The sequence below is a fragment of the Choloepus didactylus genome, chromosome 13 (assembly GCF_015220235.1).
Source record: "Choloepus didactylus isolate mChoDid1 chromosome 13, mChoDid1.pri, whole genome shotgun sequence".
Lineage (NCBI taxonomy): Eukaryota > Metazoa > Chordata > Mammalia > Pilosa > Megalonychidae > Choloepus > Choloepus didactylus.
The window spans coordinates 90,171,968-90,192,513 of NC_051319.1; the positions used below are offsets into that span (position 1 = coordinate 90,171,968).

At 38.4% G+C, this 20,546-nt stretch overlaps 1 protein-coding gene and 1 pseudogene across 1 annotated transcript in view; one reads left to right on the forward strand and one right to left on the reverse strand.

Annotated features, from left to right (window-relative positions):
- PLAC8L1 (PLAC8 like 1) overlaps nucleotides 1–20,546 on the reverse strand; it is a 30,279-nt gene extending 9,733 nt beyond the window's left edge. Inside the window, exons 1-2 of the mRNA XM_037801804.1 lie at nucleotides 20,425–20,546; nucleotides 3,400–3,536 (exon numbers count right to left, since the gene is read on the reverse strand). Of these exons, the coding sequence (XP_037657732.1) occupies nucleotides 3,400–3,536; nucleotides 20,425–20,546 (259 nt within the window). The remainder of the gene's footprint in view (nucleotides 1–3,399; nucleotides 3,537–20,424) is intronic.
- LOC119508226 lies at nucleotides 9,952–10,389 on the forward strand (annotated as a pseudogene).

The window sequence follows — 20,546 nt, forward strand, 5'->3', positions numbered from 1 at the left end:
AGGTCTTTGCCAGGCATGCTGCAAAGGGGATTTAGGCAAACAAGTGAGGGGCACAACCAGTTGACTGCCCTTCTCCCCATATCTTTATAACTCAGAAGTTGTATGATTCTTTCAATCACAGCGCAATACAGAAAGAAGTGAGAAGTGAGAATACTGGCTGCACTTCATTCATCCATATATATTTATTCAGGAAATATTTTGAGTGCCTCCTATGGCTCAGACTCTCTGCTGGGTACCATAGCAGTGAACAAAACAACTGCGGTCCCTGCTTTCTGGAGGTGTACAATTTACCTGATGTACAGCTTGGGGATGGGAATCCCAGTCTGAGGTCTTTTCATGTCTCCTTCCTCTTCTAGAAAACCAAAGAAAATCCTGGCTTGCTACATTCCACCTACCTTGGGCATCTGGTGGTTCCTAGTACACACCATGCTCTTTAATGCCTTGTGCTTATGTACCCTCTTGGGAAAGGCTGTTTGAGTGGCTGGCTCTTTCATGTCTTTCAGGTATCAGCTAAATGTCAGTTCCTCCGAGCAGTCAGGCTTTACCTATCCCCAATCCTTTTAATTCCTTTTCATAACAACCTATTTCCTTCATGACACTTATCACAACCACAAATATGTTGTTTAATTGACTCGTTGATGTGTTTATTATCGATCTCTCCTATCTACCATCTCTGTCTTATTTACTATAATATTTGTAATACCAACCACATGCCTATACATAGGTAGGAACTCAGTAAAGACCAGTTGAATTACAAACCAATGTTGATTATACCTTCTACATAAATCTTCTCGGGGCAACATCTCAAACATTCCCAAAGCCAGACTGCCCTGCCTTTTACCCATGATGATTTGCTACCCATGATGCCAATTTGCAGCCATTTATTTCACCCTGGCTTCATCTTCACATCTAAGCTTTCAACAACATATCTTCCAAGGACACAGAAGCACCCATTTGCCAATCCTAATAGAGTGTAAAGTTAGATGAAAGCACAGAGGTGGGAAGAGGGAGGCAGTTTAAAAATATACAATTACAATAAAATGGAGAAAAATGTCAAAAAGAAATGGAAATCATTGCTGTTCATAATGTACTCTTTTCTTAATGTATGACAAATTGTAGCAACAATTCTTAGCTTTTGATGGAAGACTGTCCCAGGATGGGAATCTTACATGGAACAAAATCATGGAAAGCTCTTTCCTTTTTGTCCCCAAGTTTGTCACAACTATTTTCACAGTGATTTACTGGAAATGAAACTCTGTGGATGACATATCCCTTCTACACAAGGAAGGGAAGAAACCCAAGATTCATGGTAGGTGTTCTCCAGCTACAGCCTCAGAATTATTTTTGCCAATAATGAGTTCACAAAGAGATAATGCCTTTAAACTTTCTTATGAGACAATTGACTTAGAGATACTATGAACAGCCACAAAATGGCGGCCTGTCAAGGAAACAACAATCAGGACACGAACATTCAAGATGAACTTGTGCTCCCAATCCATGGACTCTACTCCATAATTCGTGCCCAGTTGTCAAGAATATCATATATATTCCACATGTCCTTCTTCCCTTGCTGTAAGAATATGCTCTCAAATGGACAAGTACGGAATTGTCAGGAAACCCAGTGTGGATTGGTTTCCTGAGCATTGATGACAGTGGGGAGCAGAGCTGGACAGCGAAGCAGTAATTAAGGCAGTGGGGATGACAGAGGAGCAGTCCCTTTCCTGGACCAGCTTTTTAGGTGCTCTCAGTATTGGGTAGAAATCACTTTGCAGCATTCAAACTTAGTCTCCTGACTCTACTCTTAGCTCTCAACATGGTGGAGGATAATACAAATTTATAAAAACAATAATATCAATAGCTGGAGTCACTGAATGTATTGTAGTGATATTTGTTGGTATTTTCCTGGTAACAGAACCCCACTTTACTTCTAGGAAATTTCCCCTTCAATATTGTGGGCAATATTGGGAGGACTGACCTTCAAAGTGCCCTGGTCTGGCCATGCTGCCAAGCTAGTTAAATTGGGTTCCTTCCACTGGAATGCCAATTCTCAGACAGGATGACTCAAGGATATAAACTGTTGAGTTGACCAGACTGTCAGCTAGTTCCTAATAAAACATCCTAGCCCTACTGAGCTTGGTTTTCAGTCAATCCTTTGATTCTGTGAGCTAATGAAATTCAAGGTTTGCTTGCAACCAAAAAATACCCTACCTGATCCAGCTATGCTCCAAACCAGTGTTAAGAGTGTGTTCTATGCATTATGTGTATAACCCTGAAAACAACCCCTAAGGAGGGCACCTGTATTATCCTCATCCTTCTTTTAGAGATGGAGAAATGAAGGCCCAGAGAACTTGACTACAGTCAAACAGCCCGTAAGAGGCCGAGTTAGGATTTAAGGCCAGGTCTATGAGTGATACAAACCTGTGCTCTTAACTACAACGCCACATTCCAGACTTTGCCCAAGTTGGGTGTGCATTGTTTTCTCCCCTGGTTGGGGAGCTATAAAGGGAAAATTATCCACACCACAGTTTGGGGCAAGATCTCTACAAAAGTCATGAAAACAACACAGAACCAGGAAAAATCTGGAGTGAACCAGAAAACAGCTGCCATAATTTGTCAAGTCGGAAAACCATATGGGTAGCAGAGGAAGGGATCTGTCAAGCTCTGGGTCAGAAGGGCAAAGGGACAGGGATGGTGATAGGATTTGGTGCTGGGCAGTCTCTTCTCTGAGACCCAGGCAAACAGTGAAGGCTGAAGCCTGGATGAAATGAGTGCCAAAAAAGGTGTCTAATGTGCATAGTTTTTGCAATCTGCTTCTTTAACTTAAAAATGTACCCAAAACATCTTTTCATCTCATTAAATGTTCTACAGTATGGCTTTTCATGGCTATAAAATAATTCATTGTATGAATGTACTCTTTCGGACATTTATGTTGTTCCAGATTTTTGCTGTAATAATCAATGCTGCGAAACTTAATGTTGCTGCTAAATCTTCACACATGATTATTTCCCTAGACTAATTTCCTAAAAATGTAATTATTGGGTCAAAAGCTATGTAACACTTGAGGTTCTTTTTACATGTATTACTAAACCACTGTACCAATTTTACATTCCCACAAGAAGTGGATGAGAGAGCCCATTTTTTTACATCTTTCCCCAAAGTGGATTTTGTTATTAAAAAAAAAAAAAATCTTTGAAAGCACCACTTATTCTATAAAAGCATCCACAGTCCTTGAAAAACAAGATTTTTCCTGCCAAAGAATGCATTTGGGTCACTAGATTAGTCCAGTTACTCTGAAACCACTTAATTTCTGTCCTTGTGCTAGATGTAGCTTTTGCACCCACAAGGCAGCTTGGGAAGGAAAATACTGAAAAAGAACTTAAATAAAGAGGAAAGACATACAAATCCTCCTATCTCTGCAGACACTGAAGAGGCCGGTGCTCCAGTCACCACCAGTCTGGACAATCGCTGTAATTGTAGTCCTGCCCCTGGCTCCCCGGACAGGCTGCTTCACCACCACATGGGCTGGGGCCTGGCTCCTGGAGAGTCAAGGAGGGCAATTAACTCAGAAACAAGAAAGTGATTCAGAAAGATGACCATTAAGCCAGAGAGAGTGATAGGAGATAGGGATCCAGTGGTGCCAAGTGGCCTTGTTCTTAATTCACAGCCCAAACTGACCTCACCATCTCTTTCCTTCCTGCTTTGTCACACCTTCTGCTCTGACTTTTTGCCCCAAATCTATTAAGGGCATCATCATTTCAAATCCTGTCACTCAAACTCAAACTCAATGAGTATTTCTCAGTGTTTCATAAAGTTCACAAATTTGGTATCAGCAGGCCTCAGTTCAAATCCCAGAACACTACTTCCTGGATGTTTGATCTGGATTAAGTCTCCTAAGCTCTCTGCACTTCCATTTGTTCAAATGTAAGATAAAAAAGGAAAAACGCAACTTCACAGGGTTATTGAGTATTGGAGGCCATATAATTAGTTTACTGTACCTAGAGAGTACACAAAAAGGTAACTCTGGGTGAAGCTGAACCCCAAGATATTTTAACCTTTGGTGAAAAAAGACTAAATTTGACACATCACAGAGCTGGACTAGGCTACTGACGTTGAACATGTGGTATATGTTATCATTTAAGTGAATAACCCAGACTTCAGATCATGTCCTGATGTCAGACTACTGTATACTTGTCCAACTGGGGCCACAAGATACATCTTTGGGCTGAAGGGAATGGATTATCTCACTATCATCCTGTATTAAGAAATAAGGTCTCAGAAGGTAGACTTTAAGAGGGATGTAAGGAAAACTTCCTTTTCTTTTTGGGGCTGAAAGTCAGTTTTGCCCAATTCCAACCAGAGAGATACCCAGAGTGATTCCCCTTGGTGAAGGGTACGCTGCACCTGGCCACTTGGAGGAGGCAGGTCAAGATGAGATAAGGGGCCCTAGAATGAGTCTGGGCCAGTGCAGTAGTGGGAATTACTCTGTTTTGTGCACACCTGGTTAAAGAGTGCTTTGAGGAATTAAAGAAAGAGCCTGCCTCATAATTGAGACAAAGTAAACAAGAGAACAGCAGCATTTCCTTCTGTAGCAAGTGTAGTTGCAGAAATGGTCATTAAAGTTCAGTCCCTTAGCACACAGTCTGGAGGCCAAATGTAAGGCAACACCCTGGGGACATTTTTTTTTTTTTTTTTTTTTTTTTACTTTTTTTAATGCAATTTTATTGAGACACAATCACATAACATATAAACATTCAAAGTGTACAATCAGCTGTTCACAGTACCGTCATATAGATGTGCTTTCATCACCACAATCAAACTTTGAACATTTTCATTACTCCAAAAGATAAAATAAAAATTAAAATAAAAAAGAACATCCCCAACATCCCATTCCCCCTCCCCCATTGTTCATTTACTTTTTTTTTTTTAATCATCATTTTATTGAGATATATTCACATACCACGCAGTCATACAAAACAAATTGTACTTTCGATTGTTTACAGTACCATTACATAGTTGTACATTCATCACCTAAATCAATCCCTGACACCTTCATTAGCACACACACAAAAATAACAAGAATAATAATTAGAGTGAAAAAGAGCAATTGAAGTAAAAAAGAACACTGGGTACCTTTGTCTGTTTGTTTCCTTCCCCTACTTTTCTACACATCCATCCATAAACTAGACAAAGTGGAGTTTGGTCCTTATGGCATTCCCAATCCCATTGTCACCCCTCATAAGCTACATTTTTATACAACTGTCTTCGAGATTCATGGGTTCTGGGTTGTAGTTTAATAGTTTCAGGTATCCACCACCAGCTACCCCAATTCTTTAGAACCTAAAAAAGGTTGTCTAAAGTGTGCGTAAGAGTGCCCACCAGAGTGATCTCTCGGCTCGTTTTGGAATCTCTCTGCCACTGAAGCTTATTTCATTTCCTTTCACATCCCCCTTTTGGTCAAGAAGATGTTCTCCATCCCACGATGCCGGGTCTACATTCCTCCCCGGGAGTCATATTCCACGTTGCCAGGGAGATTCACTTCCCTGGGTGTCTGATCCCACGTAGGGGGGAGGGCAGTGATTTCACCTTTCAAGTTGGCTTAGCCAGAGAGAGAGGGCCACATCTGAGCAACAAAGAGGCATTCAGGAGGAGACTCTTAGGCACAAATACAGGGAGGCCTAGCCTTTCCTTTGCAGCAACCGTCTTCCCAAGGGTAAAACTTATGGTAGAGGGCTCAACCCATCAAACCACCAGTACCCTATGTCTGTGGTCATGTTAGCAACCATGGAGGTGGGGTAGGCGAATACCCCTGCATTCTCCACAGGCTCCTCAAGGGGGCACTACATCTTTTTTTTTTTTTTTTCCCTTGTTTGTCTTTTTTCTTTTTTCTTTTTTTTTTTTTTTAACTTTCCCTTCTTTTTTAAATCAACTGTATGAAAAAAAAAGTTAAAAAGAAAACAAACATACAATAAAAGAACATTTCAAAGAGACCATAACAAGGGAGTAAGAAAAAGACAACTAACCTAAGATAACTGCTTAACTTCCAACATGTTCCTACTTTACCCCAAGAAAGTTACATAATATAGCAACATTTCTGTGAACTTGTTCCTACTACATCCATCAGAAATTAACACCATAGTCATTTCTGGGCATCCCCAGAACGTTAAATAGCTTATCTGTTCTTCTTGGATTATTGTTCCCCCTTCCTTAATTGCTCTCTACTGCTAGTTCCCCTACATTCTACATTATAAACCATTTGTTTTACATTTTTCAAAGTTCACATTAGTGGTAGCATATAATATTTCTCTTTTTGTGCCTGGCTTATTTCGCTCAGCATTATGTCTTCAAGGTTCATCCATGTTGTCATATGTTTCACCAGATCGTTCCTTCTTACTGCCGCGTAGTATTCCATCGTGTGTATATACCACATTTTATTTATCCACTCATCTGTTGAAGGACATTTGGGTTGTTTCCATCTCTTGGCAATTGTGAATAATGCTGCTATGAACATTGGCGTGCAGATATCTGTTCGTGTCACTGCTTTCCGATCTTCCGGGTATATACCGAGAATTGCAATCACTGGATCGAATGGTAGCTCTATATCTAGTTTTCTAAGGAACCGCCAGACTGACTTCCAGAGTGGCTGAACCATTATACAGTCCCACCAACAATGAATAAGAGTTCCAATTTCTCCACATCCCCTCCAGCATTTGTAGTTTCCTGTTTGTTTAATGGCAGCCATTCTAACCGGTGTTAGATGGTATCTCATTGTGGTCTTAATTTGCATCTCTCTAATAGCTAGTGAAGCTGAACATTTTTTCATGTGTTTCTTGGCCATTTGTATTTCCTCTTCAGAGAACTGTCTTTTCATATCTTTTGCCCATTTTATAATTGGGCTGTCTGTACTATTGTCATTGAGTTGTAGGATTTCTTTGTATATGCAAGATATCAGTCTTTTGTCAGATACATGGTTTCCAAAAATTTTTTCCCATTGAGTTGGCTGCCTCTCTACCTTTTTGAGAAATTCCTTTGAGGTGCAGAAACTTCTAAGCTTGAGGAGTTCCCATTTATCTATTTTCTCTTTTGTTGCTTGTGCTTTGGGTGTAAAGTCTAGGAAGTGGCCTCCTAATACAAGGTCTTGAAGATGTTTTCCTACATTATCTTCTAGGAGTTTTATGGTACTTTCTTTTATATTGAGATCTTTGGTCCATTTTGAGTTAATTTTTGTGTAGGGGGTGAGGTAGGGGTCCTCTTTCATTCTTTTGGATATGGATATCCAACTCTCCCAGCCCCATTTGTTGAAAAGACCATTATGGCTCAGTTCGGTGACTTTGGGGGCCTTATCAAAGATCAGTCGGCCATAGATCTGAGGGTCTATCTCTGAATTCTCAATTCGATTCCATTGATCTATATGTCTATCTTTGTGCCAGTACCATGCTGTTTTGGCAACTGTGGCTTTATAATAAGCTTCAAAGTCAGGGAGTGTAAGTCCTCCCACTTCGTTTTTCTTTTTTAGAGTGTCTTTAGCAATTCGAGGCATCTTCCCTTTCCAAATAAATTTGATAACTAGCTTTTCCAAGTCTGCAAAGTAGGTTGTTGGAATTTTGATTGGGATTGCATTGAATCTGTAGATGAGTTTGGGTAGAATTGACATCTTAATGACATTTAGCCTTCCTATCCATGAACATGGAATATTTTTCCATCTTTTAAGGTCCCCTTCTATTTCTTTTAGTAGAGTTATGTAGTTTTCTTTGTATAGGTCTTTTACATCTTTGGTTAAGTTGATTCCTAGGTACTTGATTTTTTTAGTTGCTATTGAAAATGGTATCTTTTTCTTGAGTGTCTCTTCAGTTTGTTCATTTCTAGCATATAGAAACATTACTGACTTATGTGCATTAATCTTGTATCCCGCTACTTTGCTAAATTTGTTTATTAGCTCTAGTAGGTGTATCGTTGATTTCTCAGGGTTTTCTAGATATAAGATCATATCATCTGCAAACAATGACAGTTTTACTTCTTCTTTTCCAATTTGGATGCCTTTTATTTCTTTGTCTTGCCGGATTGCCCTGGCTAGCACTTCCAGCACAATGTTGAATAACAGTGGTGACAGCGGGCATCCTTGTCTTGTTCCTGATCTTAGAGGGAAGGCTTTCAGTCTCTCACCATTGAGTACTATGCTGGCTGTGGGTTTTTCATATATGCTCTTTATCATGTTGAGGAAGTTTCCTTCAATTCCTACCTTTTGAAGTGTTTTTATCAAAAAGGGATGTTGGATTTTGTCAAATGCTTTTTCAGCATCTATTGAGATGATCAATTGATTTTTCCCTTTTGAGTTTTTAATGTGTTGTAATACATTGATTGTTTTTCTGATGTTGAACCATCCTTGCATGCCTGGAATGAACCCCACTTGGTCATGGTGTATGATTTTTTTAATGTGTCTTTGGATTCGATTTGCAAGTATTTTGTTGAGGATTTTTGCATCTATATTCGTTAGGGAGATTGGCCGGTAGTTTTGCTTTTTTGTAGCATCTTTGCCTGGTTTTGGTATTAGATTGATGTTAGCTTCATAAAATGAGTTAGGTAGTGTTCCATTTTTTTCAATGTTTTGAAAGAGTTTGAGTAAGATTGGTGTCAGTTCTTTCTGGAAAGTTTGGTAGAATTCCCCTGTGAAGCCATCTGGCCCTGGGCATTTATTTGTGGGAAGATTTCTGATGACTGATTGGATCTCTTTGCTTGTGATGGGTTGGTTGAGGTCTTGTATTTCTTCTCTGGTCAGTCTAGGTTGTTCATATGTTTCCAGGAAATTGTCCATTTCTTCTACATTATCCAGTTTGTTGCCATACAGTTGTTCATAATATCCTCTTATAATTTTTTTAATTTCTTCAGGATCTGCAGTTATGTCACCTTTTTCATTCATTATTTTGTTTATATGGGTCTTCTCTCTTTTTGATTTTGTCAGTCTAGCTAGGGGCTTGTCAATCTTGTTGATCTTCTCAAAGAACCAACTTTTGGTGATATTTATCCTCTCTATTGTTTTTTTGTTCTCTATGTCATTTATTTCTGCTTTAATCCTTGTTATTTCTTTTCTTCTACTTGGTTTAGGATTGGTTTGCTGTTCATTTTCTAGCTTCTTCAGTTGATCCATTAGTTCTTTGATTTTGGCTCTTTCTTCCTTTTTAATATATGCGTTTAGTGCTATAAATTTCCCCCTTAGCACTGCTTTTGCTGCATCCCATAGGTTTTGGTATGTTGTGTTCTCATTTTCATTCGTCTCTATATATTTAGCAATTTCTCTTGCTATTTCTTCTTTAACCCACTGATTGTTTAGGAGTGTGTTGTTTAACCTCCAGGTATTTGTGAATTTTCTAAGTCTCTGATGTTTATTGACTTCTAATTGTATTCCACTGTGGTCAGAGAATGTGCTTTGAATAATTTCAATCTTTTTAAATTTATTGAGGCTTGTTTTATGTCCCAGCATATGATCTATTCTGGAGAAAGTTCCATGAGCACTAGAAAAGTATGTGTATCCTGGTGATTTGGGATGTAATGTCCTGTATATGTCTGTTAAATCTAATTCATTTATCAAATTGTTTAGGTTTTCAATTTCCTTATTGGTCTTCTGTCTGGTTGATCTGGGGACATTTTGAAATAGCTGGGAAACTCTTTGAGAACCTCCGATTTCTGACAGTAAAGCCAGTAGGATTTCATGATATTATAATATGGGTTGCATTGTTCTTTTTATTAAGATCCATCTCTTTTTCTTCCCACCAATACCACCCAAATCCACATCTTCCCAAACCTGATCGCACATTAGCTTGTAAAAAAAACAACTCCCCAAGCCTCACCGCAGACCAACTGCACAGGTTTCCAAGGATGAGGTACAGAAACTTGTATCCATAACAAGCTTCCCAAATATTTCTTATGCAGCCATCCCAATATTATTCTGAGCCCGGATTTGGTGGATTTAGAAACAATGATGATGGGGCAGTTTGGCTGCAGGAGCGGAGCAATGACTAAATCAAAGGAACTTGTTTCTTCAAGCTCATCTGGCAGTGATTCTGATAGTGAAGTCGACAAAAAGTTAAAGAGGAAAAAGCAAGTTACTTCAGAAAAACCTGTAAAGAAGCAAAAGACTGGTAAAACCTCAAGAGCACTGTCATCTTCCAAGCAGAGCAGCAGCAGCAGAGTAGATAAACATTTCAGATTGGAAAATTGAGGTATGTCAGTGTTCGGGACTTTAAAGGGAAAGTCCTAATTGACATTACAGAATATTGGATGGATCCAGAAGGTGAAATGAAACCAGGAAGAAAAGGTATTTCCTTAAATCCTGAGCAGTGGAGCCAGCTGAAAGAACAGATTTCTGACATTGATGATGCAGTAAGAAAACTATAAAATCAGAGCCATATAAAACCTGTACTGTTTCAGTTGTTTTAATCTGTCTTTTTACATTGGCTTTTGTTTTCTAAATGTTGTTTTCCAAGCTAATGTATATTTGGATTGCAGAACAATTTGTAAGGTGAATACTTTTTTTTTAATGTGCATTATTAAAAATGTTCTTAGTGAAGCTAATTGTCAGCTTTATTAAGGAGGATTGCTTCATGCCCACCACCTAGTGTAAAATAAAATCAAGTAATACAATCTTAATAGTTGTGGCCTTTTTTGATCAGAAGAGTTGATATTGTTTGAGGACAAAAATAACAGTTTATAGACCTTTCAGTTTCAACATTAAGAAGGATTTGCATAGCATTGAATTTTTTTTTAATCTTCATTTTATTGAGATATATTCACAGACCACACAGTCATACAAAACAAATCGTACATTCGATTGTTCACAGTACCATTACATAGTTGTACATTCATCACCTAAATCAATCCCTGACACCTTCATTAGCACACACACAAAAATAACAAGAATAATAATTAAAATGAAAAAGAACAATTAAAGTAAAAAAGAACACTGGGTGCCTTTGTCTGTTTGTTTGTTTCCTTCCCCTATTTTTCTACTCATCCATCCATAAACTAGACAAAGTGGAGTGTGGTCCTTATGGCTTTCCCAATCCCATTGTCACCCCTCATAAGCTACATTTTTATACAATTGTCTTCGAGATTCATGGGTTCTGGGTTGTAGTTTGATAGTTACAGGTAACCACCACCAGCTACCCCAATTCTTTAGAACCTAAAAAGGGTTGTCTAAAGTGTGCGTAAGAGTGCCCACCAGAGTGACCTCTCGGCTCCTTTTGGAATCTCTCTGCCACTCAAGCTTATTTCATTTCCTTTCACATCCCCCTTTTGGTCAAGAAGATGTTCTCCATCCCACGATGCCAGGTCTACATTCCTACCTGGGAGTCATATTCCACATGCATAGCATTGAATTTATTCTTGATTTGTGAAATCCATAGTTGATCTGTTGTCTTCCAACCAAATGTCTGGACTTGTCTGACTTTTCCACCCCAATGATATTTCACTTTCCCTTTTTTTCTTCAGTTTCCTCTAATAACTTATCTTTTCATGTTCAGTTTTCACTCTTTTCCTTGAATATGTTATGCTAATTTAAAAACATCAGTGAAACTGTCAGAATATTAGTTATCTTAGTAAGGCACTTGAAATTAAAATATTATACGGGAACTACAATCACTAATTTTACTGTATTAAATATTAGGAGATATAGTTTGATAAACAATATGGCTTGTTTGAAAACTGAGCAAGTGTATAGTGTTCTGTGTAGTTGTTACCTTCTTGTTCAGTCTGCAGAAAATAATGGCTTAAATGTCTGATTTGCTTTCATTTACTAACCATGTTCACCATGGGATGATGTCTATAAAATCAGATATTGTTAAATTAGACTAGGATTTAATAAAAACTGTGAAAGCTTTACTGGTCTAACATTTTATTTTATAACATTGAGTATGGATTATATATAGCCAGAGATATCATTGAACTTTACTGATATAGTAGGGAATGCCAGTTTTTAGGGGAAAGAGCATGTACTTGAGTTTTTTTTGGCCTTTCCTTCAGTAGACTTGGTTATTTTGCAGTTAATCTATTGGACAATGGCCTTCTAGACTTAATGTTACTAAGTTTTAGCATACATTCTTAAATGATTTTTCATAGTGATGAAGCAGACACAGATTGATGCACAGATTTTAGGGGCTTTGCAGCAATAAATAGGGCATGGTGTGCCTTTGGGAAAGAATGTAAAGGAAACTATAATTTAAAGAAGGTGGCAGTGAAAAGAATTCTCTTCAAACTAAATGATATACACAAAGTGATACTTTATAAATGTTTTGAAATTTTGATCATATTGATAGGACACAATTCTAGATAGAATAGGAGAAAGAAAATTTTAAAGACATGTAAAAAATTCTTGTTGATAAAGTAGTTTTGATAGCAAGTCTCAAAAGGTTACTGCTTGAGGAGAACCTAAGATGGCAGCTAGGAGAGATAGGGCAAAAAAACACCTCCATGAAAAAAACTAGATAAAAGCCAGAGAGTGACCCAGAACACCAGTTCCAGCAATGCACCAGCTGGACAAGGTCTGCTAAATCCACAGGGACCGTGAACTTGGTGAAACCAGGAGTCTGCATTCTGAAACGAGTGAGTAAGCTACTGATTATACAGCAGCCACGCTGCAGTGTGGGGAAACCGAGGGTTGGCATTTGGAGGCGGACTAGTTCTTTTTTAAAAAAACCCAAAAGCAGCTGCAGATATGGCAGCAAGAACAACACAGTGAAGCATGGCGGGAATGGGCTGTGCGAACACCTCATTATCTGGCGTGGAAGATAGCCTTTCGTGGACCCACTGCTAACTGTCTCGGAGTGAGGAGGGCAGAGGTGAGCCAAAAGGAGAAAAAAACCATGCCCCTTGCAGTCATTCTCCTGGCGGGATGGGAACGCTCCTGCCTGGCACCGGAGCCACAGCCCAGAGCCACACCAAGGGACCCAGTGTGACAGGAAGTGTTTCTCGCAACACTGTGCACATGCCACAGTATCGGGCATGGACAGTGGCCTTTCACGCGCCCACAGCTGGTTGTCCTGGAGCTGTGAAGGCGGAGCTGTGCAATAAGGGGGAAATTAACATGCCCCATTCAGCCGTCCTTTCCGGAGGCTGAGAACGCCCCTACATGGCCCGGCAGCCCAGAACTGCCCTTGAGGGGCAGTGCGCACTTGTGACGTAGCACAGCCTTCCCCCAGCAGAGGCCCTGGAAGGGCACAGCTGGAAAGAGACCAACTCAGAAATCCCAGGGACCCTACGCCCATACCAAGGACTTGTGGGTCAGTGGCAGGGGCAATCTGTGGCGAGACTGAAATGAAGGGTTAGACTCTTGCAACAGCCTTAAATCTCCAGGAACACCTGGGAAGTTTGATTATTAAAGGTGCCCTCCCTCCCTAACCGCTCAGACACACGCCCCACATTCAGGGTAGACAGCACCAACAACACACCCAAACTTGGACCCCACAAGAACCAGACCCCCACACACCACAAAGACAAAGTTGGGGAGAACTGACTTGAGGGGAATAGGTGACTTGCGGACGCCATCAGCTGGTTAGTTAGAGAAAGTGTACACCATCAAGCTGTAGATCTGACAAATTAGAGAATGGGGTTTGAATAATCCTTCATATCCTAAAAGAACACTATGAAGTAAAGCAAATGCCAAGAGCCCCAAAACAACAGAAAATTTAAAGCATATGAAAAAACCAAATGATATGGATAACCCAAACCCAAACACCCAAATCAAAAGATCAGAGGAGACATAGGACTTGGAGCAATTAATCAAAGAATTAAAGACAAACAACGAGAGCATGGCACAGGATATGAAGGACATGAAGAAGACCCTAGAAGAGCATAAAGAAGAAATTGCAAGAGTAAATAAAAAAATAGATGATCTTATGGAAATAAAAGAAACTGTTGACCAAATTAAAAAGATTCTGGATACTCATAGTACAAGACTAGAGGAAGCTGAACAACAACTCAGCGACCTTGAGAACCACAGAATGGAAAATGAAAGAACAAAAGAAAGAATGGGGAAAAAAATAAAAAAAATTGAAATGTATCTTAGGGATATGATAGATAAAATAAAACATCCAAATATAGACTCATTGGTGTCCCAGAAGGGGAAGAGAAGGGTAAAGGTCTAGAAAGAGTATTCAAAGAAATTGTTGGGGAAAACTTCCCCAACCTTTTACACAATATAAATACACAAAGCATAAATGCCCAGAGAACTCCAAATTGAATAAATCCAGATAAACCCACTCCAAGACACATTCTGATCAGACTGTCAAATACTGAAGAGAAGGAGCAAGTTCTGAAAGCAGCAAGAGAAAAACAATTCACCACATACAAAGGAAACAACATAAGACTAAGTAGTGACTATTTAGCGGCTACCATGGAGGCAAGAAGGCAGTGGCATGACATATTTAAATTCTGAGAGAGAAAAATTTCCAACCAAGAATACTTTATCCAGCAAAACTCTCCTTCAAATCTGAGGGAGAGCTTAAATTTTTCACAAACAAATGCTGAGAGATTTTGTTAATAAAAGACCTGCCCTACTTCAGATGCTAAAGGGAGCCCTACCAACAGAGAAACAAAGAAAGGAGAGAGACAAATAGAGAAATTTAACAGATGTATATAGAACATCACATCCCAAATCACCAGGATACACATTCTTCTCTAGTGGTAACGGAACTTTCTCCAGAATAGACCATAGGCTGAGACATAAAACAAGCCTCGATAAATTTAAAAAATTTGAAATTATTCAAAGCACATTCTCTGACCACAATGGAATACAAATAGAAGTCAATAACCATCAGAGACTTAGAAAATTCACAAACACTTGGAGGTTAAAAATGAGGGGGAGATGAAAACATTTCCAGATAATCAAAAGCTGAGGGACTTCATCACCAGTAGATCAGTCCTATAAGAAATGCTAAAGGGAATTGTGTAGGCTGAAGGAAGGGATACTAACCAATTGACTGAAGCCACATGAAGAAACAAAGATTTCCAGTAAAGATCACATGGTAAATATAAATACCAATACTACTGTATTTTTGATTTGTAACTCCACTATTTACTTCCTACAGGATCTAAAATACATAAAGTGTAATGATAAATCAGTGGGTTTGGACGCAATGTAAAATATGTAATTTTTGACAAGAACTACATAAAGGTGGGAGAAGGGGGGAGTATAGGAACATAGTTTATGTGTCCTATTGAAGTTAAGTCAGTATCAAAGAAAACAAGATTGTTATAGACCTAAAATGTTAAATTTAAGCCCCATGGTAAACACAAAGTATCCAAGAATATGACCGTAGAGATGAAAAGTAGAGTATGGGTTACGAGAAGTGGGGGAAGGGGCAATGGGGAGTGAATAAGAAAAGAGTGTAGGGTTTCTATTTGGGGTGAAGGGAAATTTCTTCTAATGGATGGTGGGAAGGTGATGGAATTGCAACATTGTGAATGTGATTAATCCCACTAAATGGAATGCTTGGGAGGGGTTGGATTTGGAAGAGTTACACTGTAGATATGTTTCCACAATTGAAAAAAAAAAAGACAGTCTAAATAGGTAATGACAATTAAATGCCATAAATGATCCTGGATAAGACCTAAGAATGGAGGAGAAAAGGCTCAAAAAGGACACAATTGGGACATAAGGAAAAAAACTGAAATATAGAATGTAAGCTTTATATCAATGTTAAATTTCTTGAACTTCTTAGCTACACTTAATGTGATTACAAAAATGAATATTCTTGTTCATAGGAAATGTATATGTCAATTATATTATTTGTTCAAGGGTGTGCGCAACTTGCTCTCATATGTTCAGAAGACAGAGCAATAGATGATGGATGACAGGGAGGGAAAGAAAGAAATGGTAAAGTGACAAAATATTATAGTTGGTGGATCGGGGTATCGGTGGAGGGGGTTTGGGGTATGCTGGAGTTCTGTGTATGGGGTTTGCATTATTTTTGCAACTGTTCCTGTAAGTTTGAATTTATTTCAAAATTAAAAAAAAAAGGTTACTGCTGTTAAAGGCTGCCATATTAGAGAGTTGCCTTATTCTGCTACCAAATTTGATTCCTGTGTCTAAAACATTTTTTAGTAAGATTGTCAGGGACTTGATTTCAAAACCATCTGCCAGATGACATGTAGTTATCAGTTTTTTCTGGCAGCTATTCTGTTTAAATATGACGTTTTATATGTTTTAGATGACTTTTTTGGTATTTTTATCAGTCTCCCTACTAGGTGCCTAATTAGGGAAATAAAGAAATCCTTTTTTCTGGTATTTTAGCCTTCTTTAAATAATAGGTACCAAAATGTTGAAAATAAGTATTTTAGACAACTCCAGCTTGATTACCTTCTTTCCCTTATTTGGGAATATATGTGTGTCCTATTGACTTAATGGGTAGATTTGTAAAGCATTCCCTATTTTGGGCATATAGGAACAGTAGTTAGAACATAGAAATTTGAGTTTGGTGTAGATGAAGAGGAAATAATGAGTATATTTCCTAGGTGTATATAAATTCAGGGGTGTAAGCATTTTAAAACAATCTGCTAATTCAGAGATGATGCTGGAGTTTATTACGTAGGCATTTTTTGTTTAGCATTGTACCAGAGAAACCTTATATATGGAGTGTTTCTCTGGTAGATTTGGAAAGTTGACTGCTAAATTCTTTAAGTACATTACTGGATATGCAATATATAGAAATTGTTAATCTTTTTTGAGTTTAGGAAAGGATATGAGAACTGGGTTAAAAGAAAAAATGAATGAACTTGTACTGAAAAGAAAGGATGAGGCACTTGTGTTTTCTGTTTAAACTTTATCTTCTTGGTAAGATTTCTCCCAGAAGGAAAGCTCAGCATTTTGAAATCGGTATCATACTTACCTTGTATTGCCCAAATGAATTTAATTAATGCCACTACTCAGGTTTTGTTCTTAAATATATATACAGAGTAGCAGGGATTTCTAATGGGTTTTCCTTCTTTGTCTTTTAAAGTATGAGCAACATTTCACCAATTTCCATTTCTCTTGCATTTTATTTAAAGAACAACCACTAAAAAAGAAAAGCTCTTTAAAATTTGGTTATTGTCTTTTGTTCTGCTTCATAAATGACTAAGAACTTGAAGAATACCTCCTACCTCATTAGCTAGGCAAGGTGCTGTGATGATAAACCTATTCTACATAATTTGTTTAGAGAAAGAGTTAGGAAAAAAAAACAAAAGAAAGTACATCCTGGCTTGGCTATTGCAGGGATAAGAGAAAGAATTAAGTGTTTCTGACAGACGTATGGTGTTAGAGCACTATAAAAGGTGGAAATTTTTAAACAGTGCTGAATAAACTTAGGTATTTCTCCTGAAATTCTTTGCAGCTCACTTTCTATGGAAATTAATGCAGTGAAAAGCTAAAAGTTTTTTTTTTTTAAGTGGTGTTTTTCCAGATGAATTCTAGGGATAAACATTTACGTAGTCACAAAACATAATTCTGTAATTGTGGAATGCCTGTTTGCTCTGTTTGGTACATCTTCCATGGAGATGTCAATGAATATAATACTCCCATCTGTGAATATTTTAAATGTTGAAATAAAAATAAGAAATGTGGGGTAAAAAAAGAAACACTGATGATGAGTGCAATAGTTTTTAAGTCTCCCACTAGCTAGGTGATATTGCCAATTTAACAGAGATGGCAAGGAAAATAGAATAGAGGTAGGTTGGAAGGGAAGAGGATGCTTGGAACATACCCAGTGTGATGTGCCAATGAGACATGGAGATCATGCCCAGCAAAATCAGCTGGAAAGCTTGGACCAAAATTTGGAAGAGAGGTTAGGGTTGGGAGTTACCTGTCCAAAAGTGTGAAGTGATGCTATGTAACATCCCAAGACCTTTCATCCATTAGGCATTCTACACAATGCCTAGAGTTTAACAATTTTTTCACGGGTCTACAAAAGTATTTGAGTCCTGGAAAAAATATTGGCTCCAAAAATAGAAAATTAATTGATGCTTAATTAAATGCTTAGAAAATCTACCATTATGTCAATCTCATAAATTGTCAAATGTAGAATTCACAAATATCTCATTGCATTTGAAAACAATTTGTAGGTCAAGTTCCCTTGTTGCAAAAATTCTCAAGTATGATTGCTGGGAAAGAGCAGCCAATCATAAATTATATTAATTACTAGTAGCCAAATAATTTCAAAAGCAAAATTATCAAAATCCTTTCACTTTTTGCACAGCAAAATATATATATATATGTGGTACATTTTATTATGCTTATTGTGATGTGGGTTAGGGCCTATGAAGGTCTCAATTGGCACTGAAGAAATTATTTTTATACATATCTTATTGCCCCTACTTCAAAGACAACTCCTTGAAGTCAGGGGGCACATACTGCTTCTCCCTATATCCCCAACATTCAACATACTACCTTGAAATCTAGTGGGTACATGATAAATGTATGTTGAATTGGATCAAGTTGAATTCACCTGTCTCTTCTGTTACATTTGAGTCCTCTTCAAATCCAGCTATAAATTTTGTGACCTAAATGTGCTTCATTCTCTAGTAAAGGCACAACTCTCAGATGTGAATTGATTAAATAAAAGCAAAGGGTAGCTTAAAAGCTTGCTGCATCCCTCCATACAAATTTACCTCTCTATGTGATGCCTGCAAGTTGGGGCTACTATCATCATACTAAGAGCTTCCAATCATCTCTGATTTTAGTGGAAGAATTTCTTAGGGCTGAGCATCCAGATTAGATTTTCCCTTGAAATGAACCATTTACTGCTTTCAGACCTATTATAGATTTTTTTCTTCTATCTCAGCATTATGTGGCTAATACCTTTTATTACAGCAAGAAAGTCTGCCCTCTATTTATTCCAAATCAAATAACTAAGGGGATACCTTTTCCTTCATGGGGAAAAAAGTTGGGTTTGTGTGTTGTGCCTAATTTTGAACTCAAGGAGAAATGTATTATTAACTTTCTTTTCTTAATAACTTGGATCTTTGGTGATTTTTCTATTAAAATGTTTGAATTGACATGCATTGGCTAAAACGTTTCAGCTCAAATTATTGCTCATGTGTCTTATCATGAAAATAACAACCATGACTACCCTTCACTGAGCACCTTCTATGTGCCAGGTAATGAGTAGTTCCTTTAAGAACTGAAAGATTACTTAGGGGCTGCTACTAGTATCAGACTAAAGTAACTGTTATAGCTTCCTGGACAGCTTTTATTTCTGTATATTACCCCATGGAATCTTACATTACCATGAAGAATATGAACGAGTTTGGAAACAGTGGATGAAGGTGATGGTCAGAGCTTTGCTAACAGAGCAGCTGTGCATTTACCATCAAATTCAGCCAGTTCTTCATTTAGTGCAAAGATTATACACTTTAGATTCAGGCATGCTGAAGTTTAAATGTAGTTTGGCTACATTCTAGTTGTTTTACCTTAGGAAACTCAACTAGCCACAGCCCTCAACCCACGTCTTCCCCTCCATAAAATTGAGATAAAAATATCCAACCTCCTCAAATGCCATGAAGATTAAACAAGACCACATACCTTGGCACTGAGTAGGCATGTAATCAATGGCAGTTATTGTTCTTATCGTAACTTAAGGATCCTGCACATATCCTGGGGCCATATGTTTACTCTTCTGAGAAACAAAGGAGGGAGGGGATCTGGGGCAGTTTCTCACTTGTCCTATGTGCTACCTGAATACCTTAAAATTCAACCACAGTGACTAACCATTCCAGTTTGCCCAGGATTGAGGGTTTTCCCAGGATGGGGAACTTTCGGTGCTAAAACCAGGACAGCCTCAGGCAAACTGGGATGGTTGCTCACCCTTGACACCAGAAGCAGGGGGAGGCTTTCCCTGGCAGAACGCAGGAGACAGGAGATAGGAGGTAGAAGGCTGACTCTAGGCATTCTAGTTTGATCTGCTCCTACTGTGTAACAGTGTTGGGAGATGGATGAGATATACCCCTCCCACACTTTAGCCTCACTCTATCCTCCTCCTCTTCTAGAAGCTTAGCACATTCCCCACTGCTTATGCCCACATGCCTGGTGCTTCGGCTTGGGGGATTTCACACCACTGTCCCAGCATCTCTTCTATAATCAAACTTGCAGTACTAAGAGTTCATCCTTCCTTCCACTCAGGCCTCCTTGATTATTCCAAATCCTAATAGTAGCCAAACCTTTAGTTATGATTTTGAAAGGGTAGAAATTACTGACTGCCACAAGAAATAAAGTTTCACTTGGTCAAACTTCTTCAATACACATAGGAAAGATAGCAACCACTTTCTTCCCAAGCCCAGCTTTTATATTTTACTGGAATCAACATCTTTTCCCTGATTTTTTATATGAAGCAAGTGATTTGATATTCCACCAAAAAAGAGCAAAAGCTGGGGGGAAACATCGCCCTACTCCATACTTCACCTCACCTTGAATTGGAAATAAAATGTTCATCTTCAGCTGACATAAGTGGAATCAACAGAGGTGACTGTATGTTGAGTAAGGAAACATCCTCAGGACACTTAGAGAAATAACTTCCAAAGCAATTCAT